General features: G+C 38.1%; 3 protein-coding genes across 6 annotated transcripts; 1 reads left to right on the plus strand and 2 right to left on the minus strand.

The window, feature by feature from the left end:
- Positions 1 to 9: 9 nt before the first annotated feature.
- On the minus strand, positions 10 to 8563 carry p130CAS (Serine_rich_CAS and FAT-like_CAS_C domain-containing protein p130CAS). 2 transcript variants are annotated; one of them, XM_065481601.1, is made up of 7 exons: positions 8350 to 8563; positions 7981 to 8124; positions 7796 to 7921; positions 7604 to 7718; positions 6887 to 7356; positions 4939 to 5481; positions 10 to 2306 (listed from the first exon to the last, which is right to left on the minus strand). In XM_065481601.1, exons 1-7 carry the CDS (start codon positions 8386 to 8388, stop codon positions 1863 to 1865), a joined length of 1881 nt encoding a protein of 626 aa, XP_065337673.1. In that variant the 5' UTR covers positions 8389 to 8563; the 3' UTR covers positions 10 to 1862. The 2 variants fall into 2 exon arrangements, with proteins under 2 accessions (XP_065337673.1, XP_065337671.1); XM_065481599.1 differs by having other exon boundaries at positions 7781 to 7921.
- Positions 8564 to 8965: 402 nt separating this feature from the next.
- Positions 8966 to 19532, plus strand: LOC135935848 (mitochondrial glutamate carrier 1-like). Of its 3 annotated transcripts, none has more exons than XM_065478414.1 (6): positions 8966 to 9217; positions 9521 to 9649; positions 14505 to 14789; positions 15006 to 15139; positions 15668 to 16019; positions 18173 to 19532. In XM_065478414.1, exons 2-6 carry the CDS (start codon positions 9624 to 9626, stop codon positions 18315 to 18317), a joined length of 942 nt encoding a protein of 313 aa, XP_065334486.1. In that variant the 5' UTR covers positions 8966 to 9217; positions 9521 to 9623; the 3' UTR covers positions 18318 to 19532. The 3 variants fall into 3 exon arrangements, with proteins under 3 accessions (XP_065334486.1, XP_065334487.1, XP_065334485.1); XM_065478415.1 differs by having other exon boundaries at positions 9528 to 9649; XM_065478413.1 differs by lacking the exons at positions 8966 to 9217; positions 9521 to 9649 and adding an exon at positions 12190 to 12319.
- On the minus strand, positions 19404 to 21319 carry LOC135935849 (V-type proton ATPase subunit E-like). The gene is made up of 5 exons (XM_065478416.1): positions 21164 to 21319; positions 20925 to 21100; positions 20577 to 20745; positions 20371 to 20525; positions 19404 to 19729 (listed from the first exon to the last, which is right to left on the minus strand). Exons 1-5 carry the CDS (start codon positions 21212 to 21214, stop codon positions 19579 to 19581), a joined length of 702 nt encoding a protein of 233 aa, XP_065334488.1. The 5' UTR covers positions 21215 to 21319; the 3' UTR covers positions 19404 to 19578.
- Between the last annotated feature and the right edge of the window lie 1494 nt (positions 21320 to 22813).

Raw genomic sequence — 22813 nt, forward strand, 5'->3', positions numbered from 1 at the left:
CAAAACATGTTCAGATTCAAATGGGGTATATGCGCAGCTTTTTCCTTTATTTCGGATTACAACGCGTTCGAGTTAAAATCAATCTGAAATACTATTGTAGCATCACAACCAAATAATCAAATTTTTTTATATAAAACATTTCCATTGCAGCAGGGTTGCGAAAATCCCGCATTTTTTAAAAATTGCAGTGCAGTGGTAAAAAAGGTTTTTTTTATCAATTTTAACCAGTTTCTTGCAAGCTCCTCAGTTTTCGATAGTTTTTAATCAAGCTCATGACAAATTAGACTTGTTTTTACATGGGAAAATGGAATGAATTCATTTCCTGCGCAAGAAATTGGTAAAAATCGTTAAAAACCAGTGGTGAAGAAACAAAACAAATGCAACCCTGCGTTGTAGGCAAGATTTTCTTTTATATATTGGAATGGCACGGTTCTCGTCTTTTCACACTCAAAGCATTTTTTTATTTCTATTTGTGCGAAATGCGAAACAACAATTTTTTTTCTAAGGTGGTGCACTATTCTCCGCTTCTTTCGTGACCTTACAGCGTAAGCATATTTCTCCGAGAGGAGAAAATGCGTTGAACAACAAGCCGCAGGACAGCGCAGTATACAGTATACGCGTACATTAAAATTACAATGAATATGGTGGAATGAATAGAATCTCGATAGTTGTAAACAAAACATGTATGTGTATATATGGCAATTAAAGGGAAGACGCGTCGAAAAATAAAATTCGGAAATGAGCCAAAAAGGCAAAAAACACTAAAATTAAAGACAGTTTTAAGAAGTAGGCATTAATCAGACTGTACAGCAGCCACGGGGTCCGGACGCGGACTCCCGAACATTTAGTTTGAGACCAAATTAATACGTGGTCGCGGTTTTGAGCGGTGCTTTTTAACTGTCAGGACTGCGTGCCGTGCAAACTCTTAAACGTACACATTTAAAAACTAAAATTTACTAATTTCACTTTTTGTTGTAAAACTATAACATTTTTAATCAAAACTGGATGTTGGAAAGCATTTTAGAAACAGCAGCGATCGTTCAGATGGGGAACAGTGAGTTCCTTTTCATCGCTGATCATTTTCTATAATTATCTTAACTCATAACGTGATGCATAAAACTTCAATTTTCTCAATTTGCTGAATTTGCGATATTTTCTCGAGTTCTAAGCCACTGATTTGCAAGTTTTTGGAACGGTTCTCTTATTTTAGTTAGAAAAGAATAAATCTGGCCCATCCTGAATATCAGGATTGAAGATAAAAGTGATGCTAGAATTAGAAATTTACTTTTTTTATGTTCGGAGTGGCTAACAATTGGTGCCATCGTTTATTTTCAGTCGCGATTCCAGACTGAAAACCTAATGTTTTGCATTTTAAGCGTGCAAAGATTTCATTTAACGTTCTGGAAACCAAAATCAGTTCAGCCAATCGCGCCAAAAACGACAGAAAATTATTTTTAGTCTTTTGAAAAGATAAAAAAATTCAAGACACAAAAGTATTATTTTTTTTATCTTCTGACCATTAAATTTTCATAATTTTTCTCACCCCGGAAGCAATTAGTTTCCTTTGCTCAAAAAAGTAACAGGTAAAATTCGAAAAATTGGTTATTTAGGGAACTTTTCATGTAATATCATATTTAAAATAAAAAAATTAACTATAATTCCACATTAACTTGCTAATCAATGCAAACAGAACTCGAGAAACATAAATTCTTCTAAAATTTAGCACAAATTCAACAGCTTCGGATGTCTACGGGGAAACAAAGCAATAAAAGCACGCAGCCCCAACGCTCGACTCGGAACTAGACTTGAAACAATCCGTTTGTTTCTTCTTCTTCTTCTTCAAAAACGGAATTTCTCAAAATTCAATTGGCCGCAGCCGCCTGCGAAATTTGCACCTTGAGCTCTTTGGCGAGGTGTGAGATGTCGACGACGCCGTCGACCATCTCCTGCACGGCGGCCACCGAGGGGAAGTGGAGGGCGGCCTTCTTGGTCTTGTTGACGGCGCTGGCGAGCGCGTCGCTGAGCGCGTTGCTCGCCTGCAGCACCTTACTGCGCACCACCGAGCAGCCCACGTGCCGGTGCACCGAGTCGCCGATTGACACCAGTTTGTGCGCGCTCAGCACGACGAACTTGCCGTGCGCCAGGAACGAGGCCGGGGGCTGGTTCTGCTCGATCGTCAGCAGGAAGGCGTCGATCGCCATCGTCAGGTTGCTCGCGTGGCTGCCCGCTTGCGCCGCGAAGAACGACAGCACGCGCTTGTCGCTCGGGTCCAGATTCGGCACCTCGATCTCGTTCTTCGTCGTCACCTGATAACACACAAAAATCGACTGAATATTAGAGTTTTTTAATTAAAATAAAAATGTTTTTACAGATTGTAAGAACAAGGAAGTTAACATGATGCTGAAATTTTAATTTTATGAGGTTTCGTTTTATTTCCCATAGTCCTGAGTTAATTTACGAAGACTGGAGTCTTTCAGTTAGTTAAAATTTAAGATTTTTAGACATTTTAAACTCAATTAAAAAGCAAGATTTTTAAACGGCAATACACCAGTTGCGTAAGCCCATAGTGATCGAATCCATCAACAGATGGCGCCAGTGGTTTCTTTCGATTTTTAATGAATTTCAGACTCAATCCGGCAGCTGTGCATTTTGCTTCTTGAATTATTTCTTTAGACGTGCTGAAAACTAAAATCAGTCCAGCCATTCGCTGTAGAAACGTCGGAAAATATTTTATTTTTTAAAAACAAATAGTTTTTCACGATTCTACGGCGATTGGCTAAACCGATTTTGGTTTCCAGCACGTTAAATGAAAAAATATTTCGTGTAAAATGCACAGTGGCAGGATTGAATCTGAAATCGAAGCGGAAAGTGCATTTTTTACTGCTTTTCCTTCATTAAAAGTTTCAATTTTCACGTTTCAGAGATTTCGGTAAAAATTAGTACATTGAAATTAGTTTATATTGATAAAAGAAATTCAATTGCTGCAGCACAATTGAAGCTCCAGGAAATTTTTGAAACTGAACTTGTGGCATCCCTAAAAATAAATAAATTATGATTTAAAAAAGTAATCTTTTCAGACCAATTTTAATTTTCCGTTCTGATCAACACCAACGCAGATTAATGCCGGTTAATTTTCTTCTTAAATATGTTTTAGCAAACAAAAATGCTGCTATTTTGATGAAAATGTCATTAAATCTTGGAAAAATTCATTTAACAAAATTGCCCAATCGATAATTGTAATTATTCTTGAAAGAAACAACTCTTATTTACATCATAACATTTTTAAATCTGGATGCAAAGCCTTTGTCACGATTTCTCTCCAGTGGCAAAGGTACCACTAAACTTTCTTAACCAGCTAGGGGAGGACAAGTATCTTGTGCAAACCGGTGAAAACCAGAGGCGATGCGTTAGTAAAAGTGGAATGAAAAACCTGATTGATGAGCCTTGAAATTGGCGAAATCTCGACTAGTGCTCCACCAGAAAAAACAATATGGTATAGTCAGGAAGTTGTATTGTCAACATTCTAAACTTGATTTTATATTTTTTTATTATATATTGACGTCAATGAAGTTGTTTTTTCAAATTTTTGAAATTATCAGCTCATGAAGGTGATTGCAACAGTTATATTTGATTTAGATTTAGGTCGGTTGACTTAAGAAATTAACTTCGTATCAGCAGAGAAGAAATATCAGTATCAGCAATATTTTTGTTTAAATGTGAGAATTCCAACTAAAATGACATCATTCATGAATAGAACGGAGTAACAAGAACCCGCAAGTTATAAGAGATGATACCCTATTCCGGTGTGTCGTTTTACACAAGCTTCAAATTCTCATAGAATAAGCTCTTTAATTTTTTAATTTCATCTTGAGTTTGTTGCAGATGAAATAAATATTGTTGGGAAAATTGAAGAGCGGCGTTATTAAAGCAAGTCAAAAACGGTTAAAGCAGTGCGTAAATTTAAACTCTTTTCAAGTCCTGTGCTGAAAAAATTAAAATTGCAAGAGAATAAAAAAAATTAACCTCACTATTGAGAAACTCTCGTCTTCGATACTGGTCAGAAAATTTTAATTTAGGCCTCTTCAAAGCCCTACCGTGTTCTAAAAGAGGCCAAGACGAGTCTATCAGTGTGCAATTGAGGGTTTCAACAAGAGATTTCGAATTATTTGTGTTTAATGAGAATTTCTCAAAACGAAACCAACTCTGATTTTTTTCACATAATTTTAAAAGTGCCTTTTGGCTGTTTGTAAAAGGCTTTCCGGATTTTTTAAAATACGATTTTCGTTTTAAAAGTTGAAAAATTCAGAAAACCCTGGTGACATTTAATTAATTCTGACCAAAGACCTACAATTTGGCGTTCATTCGATTAGGTTGATTGAGAAGAATCCAAAGCACACCTTAATTACTTTATAGCTGAACCACAAGGAGATGAGATTTTCACAAAATGGCAAAAATCTGTCCTTTTTGTCAGATTTCGCACTCCAAAAGAAGGGAAAATGACGAGTTTTTGTGTCCAAGGAGGGCAGGGTTTGAACTTAATTCTGCAAACTAAGCTAATAAGGTTCCTAATCTTAGAGTTATTGGATTACTCGTTACAATCTGCTGAAAGTTGAGCAGCGCTCATTCAAAATATTAATTTCCTTGAAATTAAATTTAAAAGAGAGAAAAAAATTCAAAAAGGAAACTTTTTAAGTTATGGTTTCTCTAAAATCACTTAATTTATTTGAAATAATTTAAATTTAACGTAGATTCCTAATATTCAACACAACGAATTGTCTGCTTCTCTCACATTTAAACAAATTGAATAAAAAACACCTGGAGGGAAAAGGTTTTTGTCATTTGTTACCTTTTGTTATCTTTTCGTTTTAACACAGAGCCATAAAATTAGAAAGAGAATAGAATAAGAAAAATATAAACAAGAAAACATTTGATACTGACCAGGGTCTCGTAGTGCTCCCTGAGGGCGAGGGGCAGGTTGGCCTTGGTCTCAAGGTGCTGCCTGGCGAGGCTGGTCTTGGACTCGAGGTTGACGTAGTCGTAGTCCTCGAGCCCTTCTCCAAGGCCGTCTCGCTTGAACAGGAGGGGCGCGTTGCCCTGGATGAAGCTGCAGGTCTGCCTGCAGTTGTCCGGCAGCTCCTTGGCGACAGCGATCAGTTTGTCGAGCGCGTCAGGCGCCTCTGCGCTGGCGTCATCGCGGAATACTGCCGTCCAGTCGATCATCTCGAGGGCGGCCGTGATGATTGAGTCGCACGTCTTTAAGTGCCTGATCAGCGTGTTCATTTTTGGCGCCAGACCCTTGTCCGGCGCGTTGATTGCGTTGCCCAGCGCGCCTTCGCCGAAGCGCAGAAGGTCCTGCAGGGCCGTGCGTACCCGGTGGGCTGCTAGCTTTAAGTCCAGAACGCGCGGCTCCAAGCTGTCCAGGCACCGCCAGTTCGGCGCCACGAAACCAAGCAGCTTGCCCGCCGACGCTTGCAGCTCCGCCTGAAACAAAGACAAAAGTATTGTAAATTCCTTAAAAAATGGATATTTTTTTCGAGTTAAGAAAAGCTACTTGCAGCGTTTCCCTATCTTCCTGTGTAAATAAATTGCCAAAAACAGGAATTTCGGCGTCAAACTCGGCCCATCGACGCCTTTCGGTGCCAAATGAAGCGTTAATAAGTGAAAATCACCCTTTGGCCCGTAGGTGAATTTAAAAAAAAAACAACAGAAGAAAGAGGGACTTTTAGCGCATAATTTGGGGCTTTTGGGCTGAAGGGGGCTCACGGGGGCCGCTTTAGGGTTCATTCAAAGCAGAATTTTACCACGAGTCCAATCAACATTGGTTTTTCACTCTACGACCCATAGGAGTCGAGTTATTGATTTTTACAGGCCGAAAAACGTGGTTTGGACATTACAAAATTGTGGTTTTCAGGGCCCAGTCAGGACCCTGTGGACTAAAGGCCGATGAATCTAGTACCAGTCGATGCCCCTTGATTGGGGACGTGCCCCCATGTGCATTTTTTAAAAATTGGACTGTTTTTAGAAATTCTGCGATTTTTTAAAGGTCCGATTTTTGGAAAAACTCGAATTGTTCAAAAATTTTCAAATATTCTCTCCCCGCACGTGATTTTTTCCAGATATGACGCCTATCAACCTTACATAGATATCGAATTAAGAACATTTAATGGGATTTTAAAGAAAAGTTAAAGAAGAAGTTTTATTTTAAAGTGGAATTTATTGGTTTTTCACGTGTTTCTCGACCAATTTTGGCTTGCGGGCGCTATTTCTCGCAAATGGAGGAAGAAATTCAACCTATCGAAATTTAATTCAACGCAGAATTTATCAGGGAGCATTTCGAGACCAATTACGAGCCGATCGGATCAAAATCCTAGGACAAGATGGGTTTTGAAGTTAGAAAAACGTGGTCTTTTGTTTGGACCAATGGAAAATTTGTTTCTGTTCCATACGGGGACCCAAAATGGATTTCAAACTGCTCCATCACATTTTTAAGTCCAACTCCGGTCTGGATACACATTTTAAGCTTTCTCGCGGCCATAAAAAAATTAAATTTGATTTTTTCTGTTTTTTGCTTTCCTACTTGCAAAGCGCACACGCGAAAATGGTTTTTTTTCTGTTAAAATTCAACGGGTAAATGGATTTTAAGTTGTATTTTCTTGAATGAAAGGTCTCACCGCGATCTTTTTCAGGGTACCCCACACCTCACCCCGAAATCGGTCCCGGAGCCACTTTTCACGATTTTTCCGACGCCGCTGCCCCTTTTGGCACTTTGCCGACTGTTTTTCATCAAAAACCACCCAACGCCCCCTGACGTATTTTATGAATTGACAAGACTCTCAAAAGAAAAAATAGATCTACATCATGATGGCTCATTAACAAAATAAATTACCTCTAATCGGGATAGGGTTTCCAGTGCGGCGGTGAGTTCGAGCGGCAGGGCGGCCGTGGTAGTGACGTCCTTGGTGACAGTCGGCGGCACGTCATAAAGCAGCATCGCAGGATTCATCACGTGAGAAGCTGTGTTAGCCGGTTGCGGAGTCGGCGTGGCGGAGGAACGCGTCTTCACGGGCGGAGGTGGCACGTCGTACTGGCTGCACGAGTCGTTGGTCGCCAGCGACGAGATCGAGCTGGCCGGGGACACGGCACCCCGTGGCTGGGGCACGTCGTACGCCTGCTGCTGATGCTGGAGTTGCGGAGGCGGCTGCGGGAGCTGTACGGGGGCGTGGGGCCGGGGCACGTCGTAACTGCTGCAGTCGGCTGGCGGCAGCGGCGAAGACGACGCCGAGGACATCGAACGAGGCGTGTCGTAGGACTGCTGCACGTGCTGAAAACTTGGCCGCGGCACGTCGTAAGATTCACCTGAGAGTACGAAGAGAAACAATTATTTAGAAGCAGAAACTGGTTGATTTTAAAATTGCATGAGTTTACTATATTTTAAAGACAGCTTGAGAAGAAAATCAAAATTAAATTCTAGATTTCATCCGCATTCATTTTTAATTAAACCATTAAATTCGTGTAGCCTCTGTTGCTCCAATTTTCATTTGTAGATTTTTATTTTTAGATTTAATTTCTTATTAATATCCCAAGCAAATTATAAAAAACAAACCCGAGGCGGAAATGACAGGCTGCGAGTGGTTTCTGCCGGATGCGGCCAAATTTTGCGTGTGGTGCGGTGGCAGGTCGTACAAGTAGATGTCTCCCACCCGCTGTGGCGTAACAACCTGCGACAGTCAATTAAAAAGGCCAATTAAAAACCGCACTGTGTTGAACGGAAGCTGCTGACTCTGTTCGACTGCACCTGAAGGCTGCGTCTGTTTCCCCTTCGCTGCAGGGAGGCGATTTCTTCGCCCAAGTACGACGACTCCTCGAAGAACTCTTCAGGGACGCCGGCGATCAGCCTTAATCGGTTTCCAGGGCAAATACCCTGAGAAATTATTTACGTTACATAATTTAAAAATCAGGTTATTTAAGAGGGAAAGTCACCTGTCGTCCTCTCAGGGTGCAGAGCCACCATCCTTCGATTCCTCCAGTATTCTGCTCGAGCACGGTGAGGACGTCGCCACGTCTGAAGGCCAATTCGTCCGCAGACTCGGCAATATTGTCGTACAACGCTCTAGCCATGCATTTCTGAAACAGGAAAATTTAAATAGTATTTTAATCATTTTCGAGGGCGCGGTTTTAGCCGTTATTTCAGAAAATTCTACCACATCTCGATTTTCTCCAATCGCCATTGCTCGTATTTTACAATAAAAATTATGCAACTGCCTGCGTAATATGGTAATGGAGCGGAGCAAGGACGCAGACGACTCGATTTGGGCCAAAAACGGCAATTCGACGACGTGAGTCACCCACCTGCATGTTTGGCCCGAAGTTTTCGGGCAGCTGTGACATCTCAGACTGATCCTTTCGTGGCTTCGGCACGAGGGTGTGATTAAAGACCGGTTTTGATTCAACAGCGGGCTCGGAAGCCCATAATTTCTGCACAAAACTGACGTGAATCCGGGACGGCGAGCGGAGAGAGGGGCTCCAGTGATAAAAAAACAACAAGAGGAGATGAGAATGGGAGGTGGGATGGGTGACATCATATTACCGGTTTTGTGGAAATGTGCGATACAACCGGAGATAAAAACACTTTAACCGGTATTTGGCAGGTTTTTGCTTTAAAAATACCGGTTATTAACCAGTTAATAACATTTAAACCGGTTAATTTTACCGGTGAAATTTGCCTGTTAATTGTCCCTGTTGAACCGTGCTGCTCACTGCTGCCACCATAACAAATTCATAAAGACACGAACATAACAAATAACTGATTTCAGACCGGATTCTATTATTTTTAATTTATAAACATGCTAAGAATTCCAATTTATTTCTATCAATGGCTAGAAAATTCTTCAAAATGCTTATACATCAGTATTTATTTACATCGCACAGATGTTTTGTGTGGCAGCTCTGCGGTGTAGGCCACCATATGATTTTAGGCATGGAGACTTGAGAAAGGGTTAAACGCCGTGTATGTACGCTTACGCTACTCTGTCGCGATCCGCCGAGCTGATTGGAGTCTAAAAATTGCTTGAGCCTTAGTCTCATTTTCGCTCTCATAATTCTAGCAGTCGCGACAGCGCCCCGAAAAGCAATTAGGAGAGAAGAAAATAGTGCAGCATTCTCTCTCACAAGTCGCGCCCGGCGATCAATTCTCCCTGGAACACCCTCTGAAATTTCGGTAGGTTTGACAGGAAGGAAGAGGTTTTGCTCTTTAATTACGATTCAGAGCCGAAATCCTAGAGTTTCGATTGGGATTTTGGACTGAGAACGCCTCCAGAGGGGAATTATGTACGGCAGTTTTTAAATATTTATTCATGCGTGAAGTTTGATCGATAATAACCACGAATATTTTAGTGTCACGGTTGTTTCCTCTCTTTCTTGGCAATTAGCCCGACAAATCAGTAAAAATTATGCACGTTTTGCAGCCGTGACGTTGCTTTTTTCAATGTTCCCGTTGAATGAAGGTCACAAACATGGTCAGATTTCAGAAGCAGCCGAGCAGCAGCCCATAAATTCAAAGGTCAACAGGGAGACAGCCAAAAAATATTACGAGTCGCCGCCGCTGATTAGAGAGCAGAACCATCATGAGTGCAGCAGATAAACAATTTACGTGAGTATACGTTTTTCGCAATAATTTATCAGCAGCCGGTGCCGCGTGTTTACTGTCAAGATAAAATTTTGACCGCAGAGATTGCGCAACTGAACAGTAAAAATATTATTGAGAAAGCAAATATTGAATTAATGTAATTTATGCTGACGGTGAATGTCAGGGGATTGCTGACACTAATTATTTTTCATGTAGAATACAACATGGATTTACCGCTAGTCAATTTGGTTTTGAATTTTTAGGACATGCTTGTTAACAACACGAAAATACCTTTTGTAATTTATTCATTTGCTTGCTTGAGAATGACATGACAAACTGAATTTTAAAATTCTTTCAATTATAATCCTTTTAGATATGGGAATAATTTATTTTTTTCACTTGATCCCGATGAAACACATTTAAATGAGCTGCATACCAGAGCTCAACAATTTTTAACTCTTAGAATTAAAAAATTAATAAACTTTTTCTGATTTTTCATGCTTAAAAAGTTGTTAAGTCTCTTTTTAGGGATATTATATATTCTTTCCTTCAGAATGTGGCAAATATTTGAGCATTTCTGGGATTAACTGCTGGCTGTCTAATGTCGGAGATAGCAAAAGGTGGTTGGTTAAGTGACTCGAAATGCTAAAATAGCTCAACGGGCTGAGAGGCGCATCGGCGCCGACTCGCCACTGACTGGTTTTTGCTCCTTTCTAGTAGCCTCAAGGGACAAATGTCTGGCGTTCTAGTAAAAACAGTAATTTTTTTAATTAATTGATAAATAATTAAAAACTAAAACGATTTTTTCCTATATTTGCAGTGTACAGATTTTGTTACCAATAAACTGATTTCCGTACTTATTTCCTGGAAACATATCTTAGCCAACAATTAATTAAAATAATATATTGTCTAGAGTGTAACTATTTTAGATTTTGTATGTATTATTTATTTATAAATTAACAGTAGAGATTTTCAAGCTAAATAAAAAGAATGAAATCCATGAATAATCTACAAGACCGATTTAAAATACTGATAATTTAGTTTGGACTTTTCAGTCCAACTTACAAATATTAATTTTTTGATAATTTTCAAACCAAAATTGTCTAATATTCTAATAAAAATCCTCGCGCGGAAAGGTGAAAGATGGCCACACTCGGCCCAAGCTCCTCTGAGGCCTCTTGGAAAATAGTTTGAATTTTTAAACTACCTCAAGCAATAATATTTTTTTTTTACTTTCACTGGAATTTTTTCGGCGCTCTCTGAAGTTTCAGAAATATTTAAAATGAAATGTTATCATGAAATTTGCTCGAAATCCAAGCGAATTTGTAGTTTCCCTATTATGCTATTTTAGCAGGCACAATATAAATTTTTGACTGGTGAAAATTCCTGATGGCGACCAGATATATAAAAACACAGTTTGGTCAGCTAAGAGGAAATGTGTAAGAGAGAGAAACTGTCAAACGACAAGTTCCCAATGTGCATACCTTATTGAAGAATATTTATTTATATCCAGAAGAACTTTAACCTAGAATCATTCGTTTTGTATTTTTAAAGTATAAAAAATTCTAAAACCGACCGCATGTAAATTTCAAAGTACCGAATTCGACGCGCACGTCTGGTAGTTTGTTTAAAAAACAATTACAAATTAATTTTATTTTTAAGTCGTACCTCGTATTATTGGGAAGTTTTTTTAAACCCCTCATAAAGAAAACCGTGCTGAAAACCAAAATTGGTCGTATAAAATTGCAAGAATATTTTGCTGTCTTTATTTTATTTTCTTTAAAAATTAGTTAAATTTTATTTGAAAAACAAAACGTATTATCCTAATTTGAAATCAATTAATGTCTTTACAATTTATGTGTTTAAAATTTGGACGGCCAGCAAAATGAAAAATTGAAAGGAGAATCATTATACAGCACGGTTCTTATACTTTGAACGCAAAACGAAATTGACCTTGCCGAAAATCTCTTAATTAATATAGAAAATTCAGTCAAATCACTTCCTAAAGAAATATTTTATTCATATAATTATTTTATAAACATTCATTTACTGAAAAGCTGAAAGGTTAACTATTTAAACAGAAGAGAGTGTGTCAAAATCTCTACACACTTAATATTTGCTGCATAAATTAAATTTTTATAAATAATTTCTGCAATCAGCTATGTTCCATAAACAGTTTGATTTAGAGATCTAATATCAATTTGTATTTTACAACAGCTCCGGAGTTCCCTGCACCCTGAATTTAACAATTTGCAGAGCTATATATAAGCGACTAAAGTGTGACCTGAGTTAGCGAGTATTAGGATAATCGGTGGCGTTACTCTTCTCTTTCTAATCACGAAGGTCCACACACTCGTCTCGTGATCGGCCGATTAACACGGGCACCGTTGCCGCAGCTAAATGTTTTCGGAAGCCTATTTGCCGGGCTGTAAGGCCGTAAATCTGTGTGTCGTCAAGGCCGAATGCCCGGTCTCTCTTTGTAGTCGAATTCCGTCGCACGTGCATTTGTTTGGCTGTGCCCCAACAATGATTGAAACAAAAAGCAGCGTCTGGTGACTATTTCGAGCACTTTGCCTCTGCAGCTCGCTGGTGAATGAGGCTTCTGTCCCAAATCATGGACCAGACTGCGAATTTCGTTACGGGCCAAACTGTCATCACCTGGGCACCAGCACCCGCGAGAATTCCAAAACTCTTGTGAGTCATTTTCATAAGGGCTGCAATTTGAAGTTTGTTAAGTTGCTTGTTTTTTTTTTTAATTTCAAGGCTTTGAGCCAGTTGATTATTTTGTTTCAAATGTTGTGGTACATACATAAATTAGAATGAATAATTAAATTTCGATGGCATCTGAAAATCAACTTAAAGTGATCTAAAATCCAATTTTAGCACTAAAATTTGGTAAAAAGTCAACGAATTGGCTTGAAAAAATTTTGTTATTCTTAACAAGATGTTAATATTTTCTGTCTATTGTAAAATCGATTTTTTTCCTGGCACACAATTAAATTTTTCTCTTTGGAAGTGTTCAAGAATTATTCGTAGCAAATTATAGTTTAAAAAATGCGGCTTTCGGCTAAAAATTCATTTGAAGTAATTATTATCGCCACAAATGTTGCTCATATTTTAAAATTTTGTCTCTTTGAACGACTATTGTGCCGTTAGAACCGAGTAAAAAGCATCATTTTCGGGTAAAAATGATAATTCCTAATTTAAAATATTAATTTACTCTTTGTCAAACCTCTGCCTTTAAAAATAAATCTTTGGGTTTGCAATTTAGTAAAATACTTCTGATTTTGTTTGTAACTTAAATATTTTAAATATGATTTTAATTTTTCAGTGCGAAATTTTGTGAGGTACATTTTTCAGGGGGAAAACACACAATTGAGACCGACTTAATACTGTTAAAGGTTTTAATTAAAAATTAGATTTTATTTTTTGTGCTTCGTGTGACATGAAAACACTGTCCTTGGTTTGAAAAGTTGATCTTACCTACAGAGCTTTCTAGATGAAAATTCGGGTCAATCTTTAATAAAAATGCACGAAGTCACGTGAAATTATTATAAAATAAAAGTCATGAATTTTTCAAGACCCGTATTTACCCGAACCGGGCATCCCTATTAGGCTGTAAATAACTCACTTAAAATAATTAAATTTTTGTCTCAAAATTAATTAGATTGCCATTTTGGGTAGTGGAACAAAAATCTGATCAAAATGTCCTCGCTATCATTTTAAAAGTACGCAAAAAAGGATTTTTCAAGCAGTTTTTTAGACGTACAGCACTGAAAATGAATATAATTCTCTGTTGGTGCTACTAAATTATGTCTTTGCTTTTTAATTTCACGCAAGTTCAGCTTTTTTTACCTTTTCTACTGTACAAACCTGACCTTTCTGTGAAAGGTCAGGCAAATATTGTTTTTCAAACAGAGGAGTTTACTGTTATCTATATTAAGTGCCTCGTTTTTGTCCCTAACATAAGTCGAAACTTAATGGCTTGAAGAGGATTGATAATGCAACACTCCGGAAAATACTTGTTTTCAACGCAAAAGGATTCAGTTAAATCCAAAATTTACCAGGGTAGCAGTGATATTTTTTTTAGAAAATTGGCTGCAAACTTGCAAAGTTAGCATAAATTCAAAGGGTGAGAACTGTCTCCCTATACTTAAAATCCAAAAACTTACAGTTTCCCCAATAAGATCCATGCACACTTAGATAGATTTCGATTAGAGGAATCGAAATATGCTAATAGAATATGGTCAAGCGGGTTAAGCGTTGAAAATGGGCAAAGTTTGAATTTTATTGTATTCTCCAGGTGTGTTCGAAGCTGCCAACTGATGGCGCCAGCGTATACTTTCGTATTGAATTAAATTTTCAGACATTTCCGCTGCGATTTCAGCCTCAATTCTGCCGCTGTGCATTCTTCACTTAATATGCTTTCTTTTAATGTGCTGAAAACCAAAATCGGTTACGCCAATCGCCGCAGAATCGTGAAAAACTATTTTTTGAAATATACAATCTTTTCCAACGTTTCTACGACGAATGGCTGGACTGATTTGGATTTTCTGCACGTCAGAAGAAACAATTTTAAGTGAAGAATGCACAGCGGCAGGATTGAGTCTGAAATCGTAGTGGAAGTGCCTTAAAATTAAATTTATTTCGAAAGTATATGGTGGCGCCATCTGTTGGCAGCTTCAAACACTGAGGGCTTAAAAAACTGGTGTATTGTTTGATTATTGCATATTGTAGCCAACACTACAACAAATTTTAGCTGTTGCCCTATATCAATTGGTTTAAAATCGACGTTTTTTTATTTATTTTGGAATAAAATTTAATTTAATTACCAAAAATCTCATTTTAATTTGTACAATGCCCTTTTTATATTTTTCAGTTTGGTGCCGAAAGTTATCAATGGCGGAATCGCGGGCATCATCGGCGTGTCGTGCGTCTTCCCGCTGGACTTGGTGAAGACGCGGCTGCAAAACCAGCAAATCGGGCCAAACGGCGAGCGCATGTACAACTCGATGTTCGACTGCTTCCGCAAGACGCGCAGCGCCGAGGGCTTCTTCGGCATGTACCGCGGCTCGGCGGTCAACATTCTGCTGATCACGCCCGAAAAGGCCATCAAGCTGGCCGCCAACGACTTCTTCAGGCACCACCTCTCTACTGGCTCCAAGTACGTCACTTTTGCTCAGTCAGCAGCGTCATTCAACTAGCCCCAACCGTTTCATCTCTCTGATGCACTTTAAAAAATAATAATATTATCATTGTGATGAAAGAGATTTATTGATACATGTTGAGAGGAATTAACGGGGTTAAATTATTTTGATGAAAATGACGGGTGGTGAATTAAATAATAGAATTGCCGATTTACTTACTCTAATCTTTCCAGACAACTTCCTCTAACTCGAGAGATGGCTGCTGGCGGCTTGGCAGGCTTCTGCCAGATTATTATCACAACTCCTATGGAACTGCTTAAAATCCAGTTGCAAGACGCTGGTAGAGTAGCAGCCCAAGCACGTGCAGGTAACTTTAACTCTCTTTATTTTTGACAATTCATCATAATATTTAAATAGACTAAATTGCTATTTAATTCGTCTTCTGAAATTAATGTTTTCTGAACCAATATTTAATTTAATTTTGATACTTGAATTTCAGGAAAAGGTTACTTATAAATTTACTCTAAAAAATATAGAAAAACTGATTCTTTTAGAAAAATACTTGGCTTAAAATTTAATCAAAAGATTTACAAAGTTATTTTTAAGCCAATCAAGATGGCTTTTGACTTAAGAAAATATTGAAAGCCTGAATTATGCTGAATTTTAATTATATCTTGACTACTTTAGACAGTTCATTGGCGACTGAAAATTGCATATCATGATTGTAAGTTTGGAAAAGAATTTGAATGTCTCAGTTAAACAAAAAAATACTTAACAATTTTGGTTTTAAAAACAGTAATAATAATAAAATAAATTTGATGAAAAGAAGTTGTTCAGGTCTGTGTGGATTTATTGGGCATTTATTTGATAATTTACAATTTTGTCATTTTCACAGCTGGTCAGACGGCGGCAACCATTCCAAAGGTGTCTGCGACCTCGATCGCGCTGGAGCTGATCCGGACAAAGGGAATAACGGGCCTGTACAAAGGCACGGCGGCCACGATGCTGCGCGACGTCTCCTTCTCTGTCGTCTACTTCCCGCTGTTCGCCCGTCTTAATGCGCTCGGGCCACGCAGGAGCGACGGCTCTGGCGAGGCGGTCTTCTGGTGCTCCTTCCTCTCGGGCTGCGTGGCCGGCAGCACGGCCGCTTGCAGTGTTAATCCGTTTGACGTCGTCAAGACCAGGCTGCAGCTGCTGAAGAAGGCCGAGGGCGAGGCTTCCTACAGTGGCATTGTTGACGCTTTCGGGTAAGAAGTGTTTTTTTTTTTATTATTATTACTGTTTTTTTTTGTTTATCGTTTGAAATGTTTTCAACTGAGTTAGCTCAAAATCTGCAAAATTTTTAACCTGAATTTTATAGAAAAATGTCGTAAAAAGAGACTTGAATTCAGGGCTGATCAAATTTTCTATTATTTTTCCCTAAGATTTTTATGGAGAAAATGTTTTTTACAGTCTTGAAAAAAACCTTGGTTTGCGGGGTTTTCCGCAGTTTTACTGTTTTATGTAAAACCTTTTAAGTATTGCTTTACAGAAATAGAATGGAAAATCTTTACACTTTTACTTGAAATGCTCTAAAAATTGGGAAAGAGCCAGTTGCTGTTCAAATTTCTGACAAAATAGGCTCCCAAGTCAATTTGTGAGCACCGTCTCCTAATAAAAAAACAAGTTTTTTTTCACCAGATGGGAAATTTAGCTCACTCTCTGTTTTGTGACTTTTTATAACAGAAAAATTAATTAAATACATTTTTTTCCGGGGGAAAATATCGAAAAAAAGCATAAAATATCAGGCGAAAAATAAATTTTATGTATTTTGGCAGATTTATCGCTCAAAAGTCTAGTGTTCCTTTTTGGAACATTTAAAAATTGGCGAACTCTACTCCAAACTTTTTTTTACTAGTTGGAATTTTTTGGAAAGTTTGTAATATCGCTACACTAAAAGGCTTCCCACTCTCTACCACAGCAACAGCGTCCTGTCACATGGGGGTCAGTTACCCTCTCTCGGTCGTAAATCTAAATTGGTGTAGTTGTTTATGCAAACAACCAGATGTGCGTGTCGAATTCGGTTCTTAGAAATTTACAGGCAGTTATTGTTAAATCTCTACTTAAAAAATTACAAAACGAACGTTTCTGGGTAAAAGCATTTTATTTTACCGATATCTGACAGTCCTAAATAAATAAAATTCTTCCTTAAGGGATGCACATTGGGAACTTGTCGTTTGACATCTTTCACATTTCCAAGATAAATGATTTTCTGCTTGCTGACCATGTTGTGATTTATTTTATACATCTGGACGCCAAGGATTTTCATTAATCATTGCACGAGTATTGATTTTGATTTCTTCTAATCAACTTAATTTCCTATCAATTCTATTATTTATTGTGAAATTTTATTTTATGCCTGCTAAAATACCATTAGGAAAAACCGGGATGAATCAGCAGGGAAAAATATTTGTAGGACTAAAAGTTCAGGTAATGGAAATCGATTAAACAAATAAAAGAACGGCGGAAAACAAACTGTTGAGATAATCTAATGGAGCAGATTTGCCCCTCCTGCTGCTCTCTTATCTTTTCGACTCGTGACGTCCCATTAGCCTACATTATTTAAATTTCTCTTTCCGAATTTTTTTCTACCTCATGTATTTACCGAAAAAAATGCAATTCCTGCTTCCTGCACATTTCGAGAGATCAAGCCTGCTTTTTCTTGGGTTCTTCATGATGCAGATTTTTATTGTTTGTCTATATTAAAAGTCGATCCCGCAAATCAGTTGCAATGTTTTAGCCAAAAAATTACTCGTTTAACGCTGATTTGAAATTTAAAGACATCTTAAACTTTATAATTCTTCTAAACAAAATTTTGTTTCGCCGAATTAAATGAAAATTATTACCAAACAAGGTTAAAAAGACTGTCTTTGCAAGAAGCTTTCACTTCATCACAATTTGTTTAATTTTTTGTCGCGGATTCCAATTTATCTGTATAATTTATCATTATATAAATTTTATTTTTAAATTTTTTACTGTTTAAACTAAATTGACATCTTTACCAAATCAACACATTTGTAAAAAAAATCAATTTAAATGTTATATGTTATTGAATTTAGAAATAATAAGGCTTACTAATTTTTGAAAAATATCCAAAGAGTATTTACGAGCAAGTGCGATCATGATCATATAGTTAATCATGAATTAATTAATGAAGTTAAATTTATAATCATCCCATAAATAACATCAATTAATTTTTTGCTAATAAATTCTTGAAATTCATGAATCGATGGCCCATAAAACAGATTTCAAAAAGAACTGAATCAGAAAAGAACTCATTTTCTATTCTAAATGTTGTTCAATTTATTTAATCACGTTTCTAAAATTATACTAATTAAATTCGATGCGTTCTTTGTTGCAGAAAAATCATGAAGAACGAAGGCCCTTCGGCATTTTTCAAAGGTGCCGCGTGCCGAATGATCGTGATCGCTCCTCTCTTCGGCATCGCGCAGACGGTCTACTACCTGGGCGTGGCCGAAAGACTGCTCGGCATCCACAAAGGGTAAACGCCGGCCAGAACTACAATAACCGAGCTCGTTGAAATGACAATAAGGCCATTTTAGACAGAACAATTATTGTAGCTCCGTCACAAGTCAATTTCAAGCTGCATTTCCGCACCGAAAATTCAATTACTCATCCCTCTCTCGGCACGCAAGTCAATTTTATCCAGCTTCAGCACTAATTAATACGAAAAATGCAGCTTCGAACATGATTGTAGTTAAAAACGTTAGAGAATCTCGCCGTGCAGTGTAGATGTTGGTTGCCCGCAGCCGCTGCGGGCTTTGTTACATGTTGGAGAATTCATTAATGTGATATTACAACAAAAAGGGGAGTGTCACCATTTGCGTAAGCCGCCAACAGATGGCGCCACCGGGTACTTATGATTTTAAAGCAGTTCGCTGCGATTTCTAGCCACTGGAGTGGATTAACGGGTTAGAAACATTTTAAAATTAGATGGTGCCACCTGTTGGCGGCTTAGAACACTAAGGGACGCACGCAAATGGTGATTTGAGCCATCCAGAGAGTTTGGTGCTTTGGTTTTTAGCTTCTTCTGGATTGAAATTCGCATCCACATATCCGATCACTTTTGTGACACTCTGTTATGTTGCTACTGTGGAACAAATTTTATTGAATTAAAACTTTCTGTGCGACTCCGTGAAAGGATGTTCGCCCGGACGACACATTCCGATGTTAAGAAAAGAAAATTAGGTAAGTACTGTATGTTGTGCCATCAATGCTCATTTTGGACGTTGGGATTCAACTCTACTCTAGTCTTTTGTTAATCTGAAATACGTGAGCAATGATAACATTGAGCTAGGGTGTATTCTTTTAGTTTAATACATTTTACTCTCTTGGTTTGTGCATTTCTTGTTAAAAAATTAATGGTTGGCAGCATTCCAAGCGGTGAAAGTTTTGAAAGCATGCTTCAAAAGACTTTTATTTTAATAAACCCAAAGAATTCGACCCCTCAGACGTATTTTCGTGTTTTCACCCCCCAAAAAGAGCACACTCTACTTCCATTACGGCCTCTCTAAGGAGGGCCACATTGACAATATGAAAGCGAACGAACAATAAGAGCGAAATCCATCAAATTTTGTGACTAATTTTTTTATTTCTCACTGTTGATGTGTATAACCGGAAGTATAATTAGCATCTCGGATGATTAACCTCTGTGTAAGTGTATAAACAAGCGCAAATAAACTGATCATGTACCTATTAAATTATTATTTGTTTTCGTTTCCAATCCTATTTGTTGAGATTCCAAGTTTAATCGAAGAATTTGCGGCTTGGGTTTGTGCCGAATAGGGTCGTGCGCATTTCAGGGATCACCTGGTGAGCCACCAGATCCAGCCGGGCCTCCAGCGTGTTGACGATTTTCATGCGGTCGCCGTGGGCCTGCAGAATCACTCCGCCGCAGCTGAAAAATTGTTGCAAAATTTCAAGCTTAAGAAATTTCAATTTTAATTGATATTCACACTCAAGCAGATATTTACTCAACTAAATATTAAATCTAAAAATGTCTACAATGTTGATAGTTTTCTCTTTGCTATTTAAAACACTCCTGTGACTCAATTACACGGAAATTTGACGCATTTTCTCAAAAATAAAAAAGTGAATCCTACCTTTTTTTAAAAAAAATAGTTATGTTGTTTCGCTACAATTCGATTTAGTGTTTGAGTAAAGATGACAAGTTGCATAAGGAATATTTGCCATTATTTAGGTCTCTACGGCTCCGTAATTTTAAAAATAAAATATTGAGAAATTTTAAACTGCCAATATTTCTTTAAAAATAATTTTTCTTTTTTGGAATCTGCTCAGCGAGTCAAATAAAATGATGGTTAAGTTTTGATGCTTTGGGAAATGTTCTTGATTTTTCCTGCTGAAATCTTGTGCGGAAATGTAATGGCTAGTATATATGGAATTTTAATTTTTCATAAAATTATCAAGCTTTATTTCGGCTAATTTAATTTTTATCTAGCAAGTACGAGTGAATTTTCAGAACAGCATATCCGGGAAATTGGGTAATTGATGAACTACAAATTAAAATATAATATCTACCTTTTTGGAGACAGGAAGCTTTCCATATTAATAAGAATGGTACAGTTTCTCTTGCCGGTGATGTCAGTGAACTCGTCAATGACGCTGTCCAAAACGGATTCGGTGATCTCCACGTCCTCCCGACGCACCTTGATGGTGATGTTCGGCTCCAGAAACTGACCAAAATTCACAAAAATTCAGGTGGAAATTAAAAACTTTTCCCATACCTGGAGCATTCCCTGCAGAATGAGTTGGCGCATCACGATGCTGTATTTTGCCTTGTCCTTGGCGATGGTGCCAAGGACACTGCGGGTTTCGTCCAGCACCTGGAAAATGTGCGACTCGCGGACGCTGAGGGCTCTCAGTCGCACCTGGTTGTTAAAGTTCGAGTTTTGACTGAAAAATAGTACGAAAGTTGTGATTTTTTTAAATTGATTTGCACGCAACATGACAAAAATCCTGAGAAATTTTTAAAAATTTAAGGTGAGAATTTTCAAAATAAGATGAGCAATAATTTTACTCTAAAAGTAGAAGCTAAAATTTATAATAATTTTGATCTGAAAATATTTTCCTACATTTTTCTGTTGAGCTCGACTTGCTTCTCTCTCTTTTCATAAAACTCCATGATCTTGATTCTGCTTTGCTGGACCATTTTTCCTTTTTCGAGGTTGAACTCTTCCTCGCCTTTGGCGTCGATCTCGGTGGCCTTTTCGATGGCCTCCTGCTCGATGAACTTGGTCATATGCTCGATCTAAAGCAGTCAATAATCAATGCAATTTAAAAGTTTTAAAACAGATATAATTTCCTGTCCCACCTGGCGCTTGACCTCGTCGTCGGAAAGCACCATTTTCTCGCCTTTGACCATTTTTCCTCGCCGATCGAATCGTGGACAGCTGGTGCGCTCAGGTGCTGCTACCGACTTGCCTGCCGGCCCTGCTGTTATCAGTCACGCGGAATCACGAGGTTATGTGTATTCTACTATTTCTCACCGCTCACTGGGACACCTCTTTTTTTCCCCACCTGCAAGCGAGACACCTTATGTATTTGTATGTACAGAGATAATCCCAGCCAGCGTTGTGTTGTTTTTCGTGGATGTCTCGCTGTGTTTTACACTGATTTTGTAAATAGGTTGACACTTTAGAGCATATTTTTTGTACTAGTTATTTTTTTTGCATTAAAAACAGTCTATCAGAGCAAAATAAATAGCCTTAAATGTGATCTTTTAGTTAGGTTAATAATTTTAAATTAATTTTATTAACGCTTATTAAGCCGCAAACAGATGGCGCCACCGTATATTTTAGTAAAATATTCATTTTAAGGCACTTGCGCTGCGATTTCAGACTCAATCTTGCCACTGTGCCTTCTTCACTTAATATTTATTCATTTGACGTGCTGAAAACCAAAATCGGTTACGCCAATCGCCGCAGAATCGTGAAAAACTATTTTTATTTAAATATAAAATGTTTTCCAACGTTTCTACCACGAATGGCTAGACTGATTCTGGTTGTCAGCACGTCAAAAGAAAGCATATTAAGTGAAATGGTAATACACAGTAAAATACTCTCGAGTTTGCGTCAATCTTCCATTGTCGGCTACCATAGCCACGCGCAACGACATGTGAAGTTAAATCTCGTCGCATTGGCAGCAGCAGAGATCTGATTTGACGCTTTTTTTGCGATTTTATTATGCATTCCTCAACTCTCCAGCTGTTCACCAACTGCCAAATAATTAAAAATGTTTAAATGTGGCCCTTTTATTTTCCATCGTAAATATATACATGCAAATATAGATAATTATTCTAAATTTTTAAATAATATCAGGGAAGAAAAAAATGTATTCGACATCAGAAAAGTCACAGCCACATATAGTTCAAGGCCGGCAGCTGCAATTTAGCATTTACCAAGAACCTAGAAGTAAAGATTAGCGTCTGATTCATTTTCCTAATATTCCCGCGGTGCAATTCTGGCAATTCTAATTGCAGGATAACAGAATTTCTGATATAACTTTACAATAAAAATTAAACCACATCAGCCCGCTTAATTTTATTTTTTCAATTCTTGAAAACCCCGCGAGAAAAGTGACTCAAAGCGTCTCTTTCCTGCCAAACTTTGAATCCTCTCTATCGCTTCCCTTCATGCCTGCTCAGCATTTTTGAGGGTCGTCAGTATGTTTTTTGAGAGTAAAGGGTAAATAGTTCTAAAGCCACTCACAGGTTGCAGGTCAAGCGCAGCATCCAGCCAATCTACGGCCGACAAGCTTGCTACTCCTGCTCTCCTCCACCTTCCCAGATTTTATGTTGGCGGCTTCTGATTGGCCGAGGCTAAAAACGGCTCTTGCCCTGCTCCCAGTGAGTGGTTACAGAACTACTTTGATTGAAATTAATGCAGTGAGTGCAATGCCACGCAAGAGTGAGAGAGTGAAAGGGGTCAGGGGACTGGCCGTAACCCTGAGCAAACAGCACACA

Source organism: Cloeon dipterum, chromosome 2, assembly GCF_949628265.1.
Source record: "Cloeon dipterum chromosome 2, ieCloDipt1.1, whole genome shotgun sequence".
Classification (NCBI taxonomy): domain Eukaryota; kingdom Metazoa; phylum Arthropoda; class Insecta; order Ephemeroptera; family Baetidae; genus Cloeon; species Cloeon dipterum.

Bases quoted from the DNA above. Each gene is read 5' to 3' on its own strand.
- p130CAS (XM_065481599.1), bottom strand. From the start codon at position 8,388: ATGTCACAGCTGCCCGAAAACTTCGGGCCAAACATGCAG. The intron at 8,125-8,349 runs GTGGGTGACTCA...TTCCTGTTTCAG, and splicing joins ACTTCGGGCCAAACATGCAG to AAATGCATGGCTAGAGCGTT. The intron at 5,482-6,886 runs GTAATTTATTTT...TCTTTGTTTCAG, and splicing joins AAACCCTATCCCGATTAGAG to GCGGAGCTGCAAGCGTCGGC.
- LOC135935848 (XM_065478413.1), top strand. From the start codon at position 12,219: ATGAGGCTTCTGTCCCAAATCATGGACCAGACTGCGAATTTCGTTACG. The intron at 12,320-14,504 runs GTGAGTCATTTT...TATATTTTTCAG, and splicing joins GCGAGAATTCCAAAACTCTT to TTTGGTGCCGAAAGTTATCA. The intron at 14,790-15,005 runs GTACGTCACTTT...TAATCTTTCCAG, and splicing joins CACCTCTCTACTGGCTCCAA to ACAACTTCCTCTAACTCGAG.
- LOC135935849 (XM_065478416.1), bottom strand. From the start codon at position 21,214: ATGGTCAAAGGCGAGAAAATGGTGCTTTCCGACGACGAGGTCAAGCGC. The intron at 20,746-20,924 runs GTAGGAAAATAT...ACTATTTTTCAG, and splicing joins GTCGAGCTCAACAGAAAAAT to TCAAAACTCGAACTTTAACA. The intron at 19,730-20,370 runs GTAGATATTATA...ACAATTTTTCAG, and splicing joins AGCTTCCTGTCTCCAAAAAG to CTGCGGCGGAGTGATTCTGC.